The sequence below is a fragment of the Ambystoma mexicanum genome, chromosome 10 (assembly GCF_040938575.1).
Source record: "Ambystoma mexicanum isolate Mex_15411 chromosome 10, UKY_AmexF1_1, whole genome shotgun sequence".
NCBI classification, from domain to species: Eukaryota; Metazoa; Chordata; class Amphibia; order Caudata; family Ambystomatidae; genus Ambystoma; species Ambystoma mexicanum.
The window spans coordinates 1,514,399,540-1,514,413,960 of record NC_090932.1 but is presented as its reverse complement, the minus strand read 5'-3'; the positions used below and the strand labels follow the sequence as shown (position 1 = coordinate 1,514,413,960).

At 45.9% G+C, this 14,421-nt stretch overlaps 1 protein-coding gene across 1 annotated transcript in view; it reads right to left on the bottom strand.

Annotated features, from left to right (window-relative positions):
• Positions 1 to 14,421, bottom strand: part of DNAH10 (dynein axonemal heavy chain 10) — a 2,725,177-nt gene that overhangs the window by 2,250,760 nt on the left and 459,996 nt on the right. Inside the window, exon 15 of the mRNA XM_069619694.1 lies at positions 717 to 886. Coding sequence (XP_069475795.1) covers positions 717 to 886 — 170 coding nt within the window. The remainder of the gene's footprint in view (positions 1 to 716; positions 887 to 14,421) is intronic.

Genomic DNA, 14,421 nt, shown 5'->3' with positions numbered 1-14,421 from the left:
TATTTGTCTGTGTTCGTAGATGGGCTCCCAGACCCTTGTATAAAGATTCAAAAAGAACATGTACAACAGACATGGGCAACTCAAAGACCATAAATGAGATGTTGAAAATGTTAAAAGGAGTTGCATGTCTAATGCCTTCCCAACCCCTTCCTTGATGTGCTACACAGATGGGTTGACCCTTGCTTGCAGGCTTGATATCCCCATCTGTCTTTATGGTTTTGTGTGTACTGTTTAGGACCAGAAGTCACTTTCTTTGGGGAATTTTGGTCATGAAACAGATAGCTGTGGGCTGGTTACCTGGTCCCCTGGTCCCCCTGCATCTTGTGTTACCCTGTGTTCAGTGCTGATTCTGGGATTTGGTTTGTAGGTTGCAGAATTAGAGACATTTTCTGTGGGTGAAAGGTGTCTACTTGAACTCTATATCTCTTTGTCCACATTCTTGTGAGCACTAAGAAATGAGATAATTATTAGTGTTGTCATGTATCGTTTACAATAAAAAAATAAAAAGATGAATTACTGCAGAGTCGATGGTGGAGAAGTGTATTAAATTAGCACATTTTACTGAATCATCAAACGGCTGAAATTCAGATGGTTGTTAATTCATTGAAATTAATTAATTCACTAATACTTCCGACAAGACCCTCATGCACAAACAACATACAAGCTCTAAGGATGAACATTAAAAGTAAATTACACACTGTCCTTTTTTCTCCTACCTTAGGAACTTCTCTTCATGAAGTGCAACATTTCTTGCCAGTTCAGGCACAGGAAACCCCAGTTGCTCTATGAGTTTCGTCTCAGAGATGATTTCTCGTAGTTCAGGAGCAAAATTGACGACGTAGCGGACATTTTTGTCTTCAACTTCTGTATCACTGTAGTCCAGGTGCTTTATCGATCACATCAAAGGTTAGACATTGAAAAGCTATACAATGGCCACAATGAACGTGAACATCAATCACACAACCTTTTCTTTTAGCACAGTACAATCACATCCACTGATAAATTAAAAATCTAAAAAAAAGACCTTCATGCTGGTTCAGATTTCTTAGTGCTTGTTCTCAATCTTTGACAGCTGGCTAAGATAGCCTGCATTCGTAAGCAGGTCAGGACAAGTTGTTAAGAATGTCTGATTGACAGTATGACCCCTTATATGAATGTGTCTCTCTGCAAACTAGCCCTGTAATTCACTCTGGGTGTCACCAAACGCTGGATTAATTTACAAAGGTCCCCACCCTTCCACTGTGATGGTTGCAGCACAGTATATGCTTATTGGGGATTGCAGAGAGGGGTGTGGGGTGTTTTGAAGGAGCCCTAACAATGACTGAGACAACCTGAATCACTGTACATGTCCCTTTTCCTTTAAGTGGGATCCAGCTGTCCTTTCTTTCCAACCGATTTGGACCAGACTAAACGGGTTAGGGAGCCAAGTGGGCAAGAAGACTGGTGGAGATGGGGCTGGCTCAGGTCAAACAGTTGACTTTCAAGCAACTGACCCCTAAACATAAGAGCTGGGACTCACTTGATAGCAGCCAATAACATTTTCCTATTTTTTAACACAAAATCATACATTGGCCAGGGGATATATGGTGGCCTCAGACTAGCATCTGGTTCTGATTACCTGCCACCCCTAAACTCCCCAGCACAAAAACATGCTATTCTGGGCCTTGCAGCCCTGCTTGCTTTCATCATTTTGTGATTTTATTAAAAGTTTTTATTTATTTCAACACAATGCACAACACACAAAACTAATGGCTCAATCATCTTAAATAATATAATACACAATGCATAATACCGGCAATAAAAGAAAAGGAAAGGAAAAAAGAATGCAATGAACCACAAAATCAGGATCTCAGAGTAAGCATGATCGTATCCAAGCCAAACATAGCCCAACAATAAACACACAAAAACACTGGCTCAAGCTGTCTAGTCTGAAATTTCAAGGATCTACACTACCTCCCAGGTGCCCTCGGGTGGAATGAAGTATCCTGTTTGTATGCAGGCCCAGTTTGGTCTTATACAGGGGCAAATCATCCGAGGGTGCAAACATCGCCGGTGTCAGGGCAGTCCAAGAGGCCACATCACTGATTTCCTTCATACATCTATATACAGCTCTGTACCAAACAGAGGTCTGTGCCGATGTCCATCTGTGCATGTCACTCCACCACGCATCCACACCGGGACCCTCCTTTGCTTCCAGGCCATAACAATTCTGCGTTTAGCCAACACACGGATCAAATCCTTTATTCTGGTTATGTGTGCGCTGTGTTCCTTTCCCTGTGGAAACATCCCCAAAAGAAAGGCCTCAGGCGGCAGAGTATGCATCTCAATGCCCCCCTGAGCGACTTTGTCCACAATTGCCCACCAGTACCTCTGCACCACCGGGCCACTCCAAAACATGTGCAGCATATCCACCACATCATCCTCGCATCTTGAACAGACCTGCTGAAATCATGTACAGTTTCAAACATATCAAACATGGCCTACAATACCAGGTGAGACTCCATACCCTCACAAAGTCAGAGTTTTGGAGACTTTCAATAAAGACACAGTACTTTCAGCCCTGTGTGATTCCAGTGATACTCAGGCCTCTCTTTCAGTTTTCTCTTCTCACTGTGCCCCTGGCACCTTTTTTCGATTAAATCTTGGCTTATTTTCATCAGGTGCCCCGGCACTTTTTTACAGATCAACTTCAGATTTTCTCAATATCGTGCCCCCAGCGCCTTTTACAATTCAACACCAGGTTTTCACAGGGTCTTGGCGTACCTTTTACCTCAAGTAGAGCCCTCCTTCAGTTGCTTCCATATTCACTCTCTCCGTGAACTTCACTCCTGTACAAAATGTCTCTATTCATTAGAGCTCCTTTCACCACGTGTTAACGTACATGCGAATGTTCGTTACTTTGTTTCGCTCGTCTTTTTACTTTCGTAACGGACAATTGAAGCTTTCCTCTTCAGCACGCTTCTTATCCTACGCTCATCCTTGTAATTATCCTACTGCTTGCAACATTTTGTCCCTCTTCGCTTTGCCGCTATCATCAACCGGGTTCCCCTCTGGCTTTGAACTCACTGCTTGTGATTTCTTTAATGTCACTGTTGTGGTCTCATCGATTAAAGACCAAGGGCTCCTTGCCAGCAACTCCAACTCTCCTGGGTGGCCTCTCAGGCCCTGGATAACGAATATCCTTCCAGAGATTTCTCTCTGGAGAGCAGCTTTGCACTTAACCCTCTTAAGACACGGCTCCCTCACAACGCTTTTGCCTTTCTACACCATAGGCTCTTAGCGTCTCGGCCCCCTGTTCTCCCCCAGCAGGTCTCGGGTTCTCTGGGTGTTCCAGTTCGCCTGTGCTCTCATAGTACGACTTATGGACCTCCTTGGGCTCCAGCTCGATCATTCCGTTTCTCTGGCTCACTCCTTTTAAACACTGGTGGTGTGCTAACAGACCTCAGGTTTGATCGTTCTGTATTCAGTGACTGACTTTGCCTGTCCTTGTTAATGGGGCATTGATAGAAAGGAATAAGTACCTCTGTTAGATTTTGCAGTATTTTAGCAGAGCGGGGAGGTTTTGTCAAAGGGAAATTGGGACAGCCTGCAGTCATTTAATAGAAGGGAATGTTGTGTAGTGGGATATTGGAAAAAGGGGGGTACCATTTCTTGCCTTTGGACAATCCCTCCCCAATCACAAAGGACCCTCCACCCAGGTGATTCTCCCCTGCTTGTCCACCCCGAGGGTCTGGATTCAACAGCGATGGCCCTCCCCTGACCACCTGTGTAAAAGATCCCCTGGGAGTAGGGAGGGAAAGACCCTCCGGTTTTCTACATGGAGAATGCCCTTGCTTGACTGCACATAATAAGAGGTCGGAAGACCTAGAGTTATAATCCTGCACAAAAGGTGTTCTTTGAATTAAAGGATTTAGTACTGGGACCATTGGAGTTCAATGATGGATAATGATTTTGTTTGCCCCCACGCCCCTTTCTGTTTTGTTATACTTTGTGGCTCTCAAACAATTCTGAATATGATTTTTGATTTTATGTCAATGTAATTATGCATTCTGGAATATCAAATGTAGATAAATTCTATGAGGTTAGAAGGATATGTTGAGAGAATGTGCCATTAAGCGCATAAAAGTCTTGATAAAGACCTTGGGGTCGAAACACGGATGGACTAGTAATCTCTATAGGCACACAATTGAGTGTAATGAATTAGTAATCTTTATAGACATACAATCAAGTGTTAACTTTCATGATAAGTAGCTTGGATGTTACAAAGCTACTGTATCTTTTGCACTGAATTAATCACCATTTGTAAATAAATTTCACATATTACATATTTTGGAGTGGCGCCATGCATACAGTTTATGTGATTTTATAGTGTTACAATAGGTGTAGGGTAACACCTATATCAACTGGGGTTGCAGCCTTCCTATATAATATTAGAAGATACCAAAGCGCACGTGCAGACTGAGATTACCCTTAAGGTGTTTGTGTATAACAAAATAATATAACAGACACGGGAGCACCACCATTTTCAAGAGCGCCACTCTCCCAATCATTGACAACAGGAGCTTCTTCCAGAACGCCATAGACTTGACAATCCCATCCAGAATCCTCTGTGTATTATGTGCATGCGAGGCGGAGAAGTCGTGCTGTACATTCACCCCGAGGGATCTAAAAGTATCCGTCTCCCAGAGCAAGCTTAGATTGCGCAGCACGCTGTTGCATCGACCCTGCATCCCCACCAACGGAAACAGGCAAGACTTCAATCTGCTAATATATATACCTGAGACCTCCACAAATCGATTAAACACATCCAGAAGGTATGGCAGGTTATGATCCGGGTACGTGATGTAGAGCATCATCATCTGCATGTAAAAAAAAATCAGATGTCTGACACCATCCCCCATATTCTGATCTAAAATAGACCGTGAGCAGCACCAATGCTAGAATAAACAGCATCTGGGACAGCAGGCAGCCCTGCCTACTTCCTTTCCCCATGCCTACCCTCAGAGATCTGTTTGCCCGTATGCTGAGGGCCGAGGGACCGGTGTGCACCTGTCGAACCAAGGAAGCCTGTAATACTGTGATCGCTGCCAGTATTCGGTCTTCCCCCTGCTGGCTCATGGACACAGATGAAGATTCTCCCCCTTGAGGCAAGGGTGCCTGGGCTGCACCACATCCGTCCTTGTTGGTAAAGGCTTCCATGCTTGTCTGTTTGGCCCTGACCCTGCTATGCTTATCCAACATTTGAGAATAGGTAGTGGTACACACCAAGAATTCCTTCAGGCCGGGGCCCCTTGCTGTAGCCTCCCCAGGCAGCCACAGCCCCATAACCCAGCTTCTCTACCAGTTCCAGGGCAGTGCCCGTGCCACCATGAAGTCCAAGTGAGGGGGTGGTGTGAGAAATCAAATAGTGTCTCACCTACTAGTCACTGGGAATCAATATTCTCTCTCCCTCTCTCACCCTCCTTCTCTCCCTCCTTCTCTCCTTCCTTCTCTCCCTCCCTCTCTCTCCCTCTCTCTCTCTCTCCCTCTCTCTCCCTCCCTCTCTCCCTCCCTCCCTCTCTCTCTCTTCCTCCCTCTCTTCCTCCCTCTCTCTCTCTCTCTCTCTCTCTCTCTCTCTGTCTCTCTCTCTCTCTCTCTCTCTCTCCCTCCCTCCCTCCCTCTTTCCCTCTCTCTCTCTCTCTCTCCCTCTCTCTCTCCCTCCCTCCCTCCTCCCGCCCCCCCCTTGTGCCAGGGAACAGCCATTGCCTGTGGATCCAGATCCTGGGGGTGGACCAGTGCGGGAGGATAACCTGGGTAAGGGGCCTTCAGGAAGTGGAGGTGAGACAACCAATGGTGAGACACAGTATTACCCCCTTTCCTGTACCCATAACCCATCTTATTTTATAGGGTTCTCCAATGTTCCAACCCCACACCCTTTTTGAACAAACACTGGGCCGAAGAAGAGGGCGACAGAGTAAAAAGACTACCCCTTACATATCTCATTGGATATGTCCCGCTAATCATGTTAGGCAAAGTCAGGAACTTCACTTTAATCACATACATCTGATACCCATTAGCTCTCCAACATGGATAAATGGCGGAACATGGAGACACATGCTGAGCAAGGTGGAAAATAAGAAGGAGCAGAATTTCCGGGGCAAAGACAAACCTACTGGAGCACAGCGACCGACAGAGGGACGAGAGCAAAAGGTAGAGAAAACCAGGAGATTCCTGCAGAAGGTTGTTGCCTCAGAAGAGCCGTGAAGGGTACACAGAGAAGACCAAATCTCATACAAGAAGACTGAATTTTGTTTCAAGGGCACCAGTGACCCTCCTGGGTGAATGACAGAGTTGGGAGGGGCGAGGCCGAGCCAGTGGTATTACCCTTGACTTGTGAATTAAACCGCAGAGACAAGAAAGGAATGCACACAACCGGTGAGCTGGCAAGCGACATGAAAGGCTGGTGTGTGTTAAGGAAAGACTAAAGTTGCAACAGTAGATCTCACAATTGAAGGCTGCACCCGTGTGGATGAGACGCAAAGGAAGGCAGCCCCATGGTGAACTTTAAATTACTGACAACTGGGAAGCCAGTGATACAGAGCAGCTCAGTGGTCTGGCGAAAGGAAGTAGCCCACTTGAAAGTCTCTGCGAAAGGTTTTGTTATGAAGCAACAAAGTGAATGAACTCTAAAATACGTAATGGTCAAGATTAACCCTGGCAGAAGGGGAAGTGAAAAGGTGAATGTTGAACTTTTATGCCTAGGATACTGAACTACCTAGACCAAGAGACACTGAGGCAAATAACACAAGAGTCTGAGCTGAAGGGAAAGCCGAAGTGGGGCTGCGGAGGTCTATAGTAAATAAAATCGCACATTCAAAAGTCTTTGACATCAGGATAAGGTCTGAGCCGGTCTGAGGCAGACTGGACGTGTGATAAGTTAGGAGGAGGCAACCCCCAAAGAATGTGAATTAAGCTTGGTGAAGGGAACCCATGCAAGTGCTGTGATTGAGAGGTTTGAGCCCGATGAAGGAACCTAAGTGAACTTTTTGTTGAACTGTGAACTTTTTGTTGAACTGTGAAAGAACTTTTGGAACGCTGGAAAAGTGACTTTAACATGGAAGACCGGGCAGGCCTCGATCCACGTTTTAAACCTGAGCCAGAGTGTGTCATCCTGTCTACGGGGACCGCCTTATGCTGTGCTGTCCAAAGTGGGGAGGAGACCAGACTCAGCCATTTTGATCCTTTATGTTATAACACGGATTTTCCTTTGCATACACATTTCCCTTTACACACTTTTTGTATAAGAGATAGGGCAGGAATTAGGTTTTGTTAGTATAGGCCATTTTGATTTGATAGACACTAGGATTGTGTTTCCTTTATTATTTGATGGTAAAGACTACTCCCATCATAGTTACAGGGCAAAACAGAAGTTTTTCCAAAACCCCCGAAAATTGAATAAGGTTATTGAAATGTTACCTCTTGTGTCAGTGTCATACTTGTGATAACATGCCTCCCTTACAGTGGGCAGCTCACCGTCACCAAGCAGGCCCCACTGATCTCTCCAGTCCTTTTACTTCCCCTAAGCATCCTGTCCCCTCTATCGCTGCAGCTCCTCTACCTAGCCCACAGGGTGCCGCAAACCACTCTGCAGCCTGCCCGTCACCAAGTTGAATACCTTCAGCCCCACAGCGCAGGCCCAGGAATTAATTGCCACTTTACACTACCAAAGTCAATGTCTACTACATGTGCCACTCCCAGAGCCAGCACCAAGACACCATGGCATGTAAAAAACTTTTCTCGAGGCGAATAACTTCCCACCTAGAGTAAATGGCGTAAGATCCCAATGTTGGCTTACGCAGACAACATTATAATATTTAAATGCAAACAGATAGGGCTACAGAGATCATTTAACGCCCTGACACAATATGCTCGAGAGAACGCAATGGAGATTAATATAGAGAAAACAAAAACATTGCGTTTAAGTAAAAAGAACATCAGTAAAAAGAAAACATTTATTTGGCACATAGATGATGCTCCATTAGCAAATGTACTGGAATATAACTACCTGTGATTCTGCATTACAGCATATAACAACGGAAAATTCTATCATGAAAAAGTGAGTAATAAAGTTTGGAAAAAATGGCTAGCGATCAAGCACTATGTAAGCCACTGTGGGGGAAACAACATTGAGGGTCTAAAAGAAATATATAGAGGCAGCGTAATTCCCACTTTAATGTACGGATTGTCTGCATTGGAGACTGACCAGATAAAATGGCTGGAGCAATTAGAAGGTAAATTCTTGCGATCAATTATCAATGTCACTAGATCAGTCCCAGTGGAAGCCTTATGTCTTGAGTATGGGGTCACGTCATTACATACTACTTGGCGAGTGCAAAGATCATTGTTATATGTAAAATTCAAAAGTAGCAATGACGAGTCAAATTACTTGTGCAGGCTGTTTGGTAAAACCTTAGACAACCACTGCAAAAACAGTTTTTTGATGTCACTTAAAGAATCTGCAGAATGGTTTATAGCCCAGCTTAACCTTGACCTAGAAACAGCTCTATAGGATCCAAACATCGAGAGTAAAATAAAAAAGTAAGCAAAAGACTAGGACAAGGCTAATAACGTGGATATTTTACACATGAATACGCAATACCAGGACTTAGTTCGACAGGGATGGCAAACTTATACTCCGTCACCCTATCTGTTAAAAGAACCCAGTGATTAACTCAAGTGATTTATACTGCAGCTGCGTATGAATATCTGGCATACAAGAGAATTTAAAGGAGCATCGCTTGACATCCCCTATGCAGAACGATTATGCAGATGTTGTAATACAGAAGTTGAAACTTGTCGTCATATTTTCTCTCAATGTAAAGTTTTGACCAAAATGTATGGAAAGGGTTATGGAGCAACATCAGTGGTAGTAAGCACAGCAGTACATGATATATAGAAGGAGCTCCACAAAAAAGAGAATGAATTCCTAAATGATACACCAGAGGGATTATGTACTTAGAAGGGATGAATTACAGGATGGAAAAGGTTTTAATTACGCGTATTTAATGCAATGTAATGAAATATTGACGTGTAGGAAACACTATAAGGTTGTGTTTGTTGATAATTTAGATATTTCTTTTTGATATGAAATATGCTTAAAGTTATAATGTATTAGACTAATGCCAATATAAAAAATAAATAAAAAGACACCAGGGCACTGCGATCTGTGTGGGCACTCAGTCTAAGCCCCTGCAGCCCAGGGGATGAGGCACTGCCTTTCAATGTCGCACTGGCACTGCCTTCTGCCTCCTCCACATGCCACTGTGCCAGCCACCCCAGGACATCAAAACAACGCCGCCCAGAACGCCTGCAGCCCGCTATCCTCTCTGGGCTTGCCGGGCAGGCCACTGCGCACACGCTACGCGAGGCCGGCAAAGGGGGGGCTCCTCTTCCTCCGCACTCCCATCCTGCAGCACCAGCTGGCAGCCTGCTGTTCATGATCCAGGACCGCCTCCTTCACCCTCCGCCTGGATCTGACTTGCTTGGGGGCCCTTACCATCTCCTAGCTGCTGGCACAACTCCTGACAGTTCAACAAGTGGCCGGTGCCATTTTCCCCCAGGCACTCACCACCGAAGGATCACTCACTGCTCCCAGTCTCTGCTGCAGCAATGTCTCATGTCAGGGTGACTGTCAATGCTCCGGCAGCATCAGCAGCAAGTCTCTGCCCTTTTGAGACGGTATCCACTTCAGAAGGCACAATCAAATAAAGGATCCAGTGGGAGCTCAACAGGGACACGTCACTAAACCGTGGCTGGTCGCCACACCCCTTACTTTCATAGTTGTCCTCTTTTGGCAAGGAAGAGTCATGCAGAGCAGGGATTGATATGCAGTTGAGAGGGTTCACGACCAGGCGAAGAGGGAAATGTAGTAAAAACGAGTTTTTTATTTGCGAAATAGGGACTGAAAACGTAAATCAAAGAAAAATGAATGAGTCTTCTCGTTCTCTAGGGTCCTTCATGTTTGAGTGACAGTGTGGAACAGGTTTTTGCCTGAATTGGGTCCTGCACCCTTCATCCCCTTTCTTCTCATGGACTCTCCCTGTAGTATCAAAATCAGGTTTAAAAGGTTTCCTGCACCTTCCTATGTCCCTCTCAGTGTGTTTCGAACTCTCCCATCCCCGGATATCACTGTGGGATTATCCCCTTTAAATCAGGGGCCTGACACCCAAACCCTTCCTTTGGCCTGGCGTACACTCTTGTGCCTTTGTGAACTTGCTGCATATGACCTTGCTAGCCTCCTCCATTTCCTCATGAGTCTTACACCCCAACCTTCTTTTAATGTTCAGGTCCCACCTCCTTAACTCTCAGGACAAACTCCTCCTGCTCTCTCAGACAACCTCCTTCAAGTGTCTCAGGCCAAACTACTCCTCCTGTCTCAGACAAACCTCCCAGCATCTCAGGCCAACCTTGTCCTAGTGTCTCAGGCCAAACACCTACCGGTTTCTGAAGCCAACCCCTTTCTAGTGTCTCATACCAGCCTCTACCTGGTTGCCCAGCCCAACCTTTACCTGATCTCTGCAGTCAACCTCCTCCCGATATCTCCAGCAAGCTTCCTCCTGATCTCTATTGCCAATCTCCTTCTGTTCTCTACCAACAACCTCCTTCTGCTCTCTACCGCCAAGCTCCTTTTGATCTCCTGTGCCAACCTTCTCCTCTCTTATATCCCCTTATGTCTCCAACCACCTCCTGTCTCCCCTTCCTCTGTCTAAACTCCTTATCCCTCCAACTCGCTCCGAACATCTGAAACCAACTCCTTCTCCGAACACTGACCCTACCAGCTTCTCTTACCAAGCTTTTATATGCATTTGTTCAATCGCCTGGGTCTGTACCTGAGAATGATTGAGATGTTGTGATTGCCTGTATTATGTTGATTCACCTGCGTTTGCTCTGGAACTATGGAGCCGAACAAAGCCTTTAAAATGCTAATTCACCATTTTGGATTTTAATCTGAACAATTGATGGAACGCTGCAACGTCATGTTGCACTGAATGCCTCTATAGATGCAAACGGCCTGGATCCTGGTCTCATGCTACTTAAAAGTGGTACCGAAGTAAATGCACTTTTAAATGTGTTGTCATCTTCCTGCGTGAGCCCTTTGTGCTTGCGCAGCAGGGAAACTAATGCTGTCTTTTTCCAAGTGGACACATTGTGAGATTTTTACAGGAAATTGCAGTGTCCCTCTGATGTTGGAGCAGACACCTTGCACAAGGGCTGTAAGAAAATAGGATGTGCCTCTGATGTCTGAACTGACTCGTTGAGTGTGTTCTGTAAATAAAATGTGTTTTGCATCTTATCCCCCAGCGCATGCTCGCTACCAAGGCTGAAGGAGTTAAATTCTTTTGCTGTATGACTTCCTTTAAACTTTGTGTTCAATTGTCTTAAAGGGAAAGTGCTTACCAATTCCTCTGCTGCAGAAATGCACAAAGTACCACGAATGAGTAGAGCACTGTCTTAGTGGATCCATATTGGTTCAGCCAGGTGTAGGAGTTGGAACACTTCAAGTACAGTTGTGGGGAATCAATCCCACGAGATCTCTGTCTCCGGAGTTTCACGAGAGTATGTGCACAAAGCACACTTGGGGAGACTGAAGCGAGGGAGACTTTGGAGGGTGTGCCGGCGACGCTCTAGCAGGCGGTCCTGTTGGGGTCGGAGGAAGGAGGAGTGCTCTGGAGGCGTGTGAGTTCTCCCCATTTGCCGACTTCATGATCCGATAGGATCAAGGCTGCCGCCAGTCAAGGGGCTGCGCCGGAGCGAGCGCATCCTGGGCGGCTGCATCTGTTACGGCAGAAGAGCTGTTGTTTGGGGGCATTGCTTAAGCCTGTGATTGCTCGGTTTGATCAGGAAGCCAGTGAACCCACCTCCAGTCAGGTGGGGGCGTGCTTGGGCGGAGTCGGAGCATGCCCGGAGGATTAGGCAGCCAGCCTTTTCAGTGAGGTGATTGGCTGCCGGTGCCGGAGGAGAAACACACGCTCCCATTGGCTGTCTGCAGCGGCTGGAAGGAAGTAAATTCAATTTGGAGACCATCTGCGATACGCGGATTGCGTCGGGTTCCACATTCTCATGATCACAACCGTTGTTTTGCCATTTCAATCAGCAGGATCGTCAGCAGAGAACGGACGTGAGAGTTTATTATTGTATTTTCCTTTCTCATCGATGTGCAAGTGCTCACATCCAGGGACGTATAAGGCCAGCAACAACTAAGGTACAATTTGGTTTTATTTTTTGGGGTGCTGCGCACTGTTGGGGGCAAACAATCGGCAATAAGGACACACCCTTTATATTGATGAAAGTGCAGGGGGGTGGTGTCTGGTGTACTGTGCATTCAGGTTCCTTGACAGAGTGGTGCCAGTACATACTTTGTGGAGCAACTTGGTACATTATTGAGCTGACTGTTTCTTCCGTGGGGCACCCCCAGCCACCATGCTCCATACTGCTGCCAGAACTCCCTCCGTCTTTTTGCCATCTCCGGGGGAGCCAGCATCTCCATGGGATCAATGGATAGATGCTTTCAAGGTATATTTAAGGGTGGCTGGTGGGGCAAATTTCAGTGATGATGATAAAGAAGCTGCGCTTTTGAATTGCATTGGCACGGAGGGTCTGCGGATATTTCGCCACTTGCCAGGGGAGGATGTGCACATTCCTGGCAGTGGGGAAGGCGACAAAGTAATAAGTGCATATGAGACTGCCTTAAAAAAGTTAGAAGGACGAGTCGGGAGAAGGACCAATGTGGTCTTGGAACGCTATCAGTTCTTTTCGAGAGCACAAGGAATGGCAGAGTCTATTGATTCATATGTTACGGCTTTACGAACCTTGATGGCGACATGTAATTTTCTGGGATTTTGGATGAATATATAAGAGACCAGATTATGATGAAAACCAGTAGCCAGAAAATAAGAGAGAAACTTTGGATTGAGAGTGATCCGCCATTGGACAAGGTGGTGGAAATTGCCAGGGCCATCGAGGTGTCCAAGGCCAGTGTGCAAACCGTCACGGAGAAGGACGGTCATAAATATACTGTTCAAGCCATTCTACCTTAGTATAGAAGGATCAATGCAGATACAAGAAAAAGATCAGAGAAAGTAGACAATCAGAATTGGAGGGTCTCTAAGGGAAGGGAACCTTGCAAGAAATGTGGTTGGTTTAGCCATCAGATGGGGTCAAAAGAGTGTCCGGCTGTCAGTATTGAGTGCAGGCATTGTAAATGCAAGGGACACTATGCACGCATGTGTAGGATCAATAATGGGATGCAGTCCAAAGGTATTGTGGGTATGGTGGCTCCTGATGATGGTGTGGTAAACCAAGATAGTGGAACGTATGATAAAGTGAATCAAGGTGTGATATTACATGTGGAGGGTGTGGTACGGAAGGGTCCGTGGGTGACTGTCAATAAACGGTCACCCCTTGGAGATGCTGGTGGATTCAGGTTCACCGTATACTATGATTTCACCTGAAACATAAATGGAGAAACTGGACAAGGAGGTGTCTAGTTTATGCGCCTCCGACATAAGTCCTAGTGCCTATGGGCGTGCACCCATTAAATTGTTAGGGTATGAGCAGGCTCACATTGAGTTCAAAGGATGGCACACTGTGGGTAAACTGTACGTGGTGCTTAAGGGCACCAGTGTTTTGGGTTGCGAGGAGCAGGCTGCTTTAAATATTGAGATTCATCCTGGTAAAGAAGTACCTGTATTAAGCATTCAGGAAGCGTCTGGGGAGGATTCAAATGGTATGTCTCTGAATTGTTGCCGGATAAGTACCCAGAGGTATTTTCTGACAAGCTGGGAAAACTTAAAGGTTTTTTTCATCGCATCGTGCTTAAGAGGGGTGCGGTGCACAAGATAAGAAATGTTCCGGTTTTGGCGAGAGAGGGTTTAAGATGCGAGTTGGAGAAACTGGAGGGTGAGCGGATTATCAAAAAAATAGAGAGCTCTGACTGGTTGTTCCCTGTGGTACTTGTCAGGAAGAGTGATGGGGGGTTGAGAATGAATTACTGTTGACCCTGGGCAGAGCAACATGTTTTTCAACTTTCGACTTATCTGCTGCTTATCATCAGATTGATTTACATGTGGATTCAAGGCCTCTTACCTCATTTGTAACTCCTTATGGTGCCTACTGATTTTGCTGCATGCCTTTTGGCTTGGCGTCAGCATCTGCTGTGTTTCAACGCCTAATGCAAGAATTGTTTAATGGTGCGGTTGGTGTGAGTTATTTTCAGGATGACATTCTGGTTTGGGGCAGTTGTCGCAAGGAACACGATGGCAGGGTACATGAAGGGATGAGGGTGCGGAGTAAAAAGGGTCTCACTGTGAAATTATCGAAGTGTCAAATTGGCGTGCCCAGTGTATCATATTAAGGGCATACTTTGAGTGCTAGTGGCGTCAG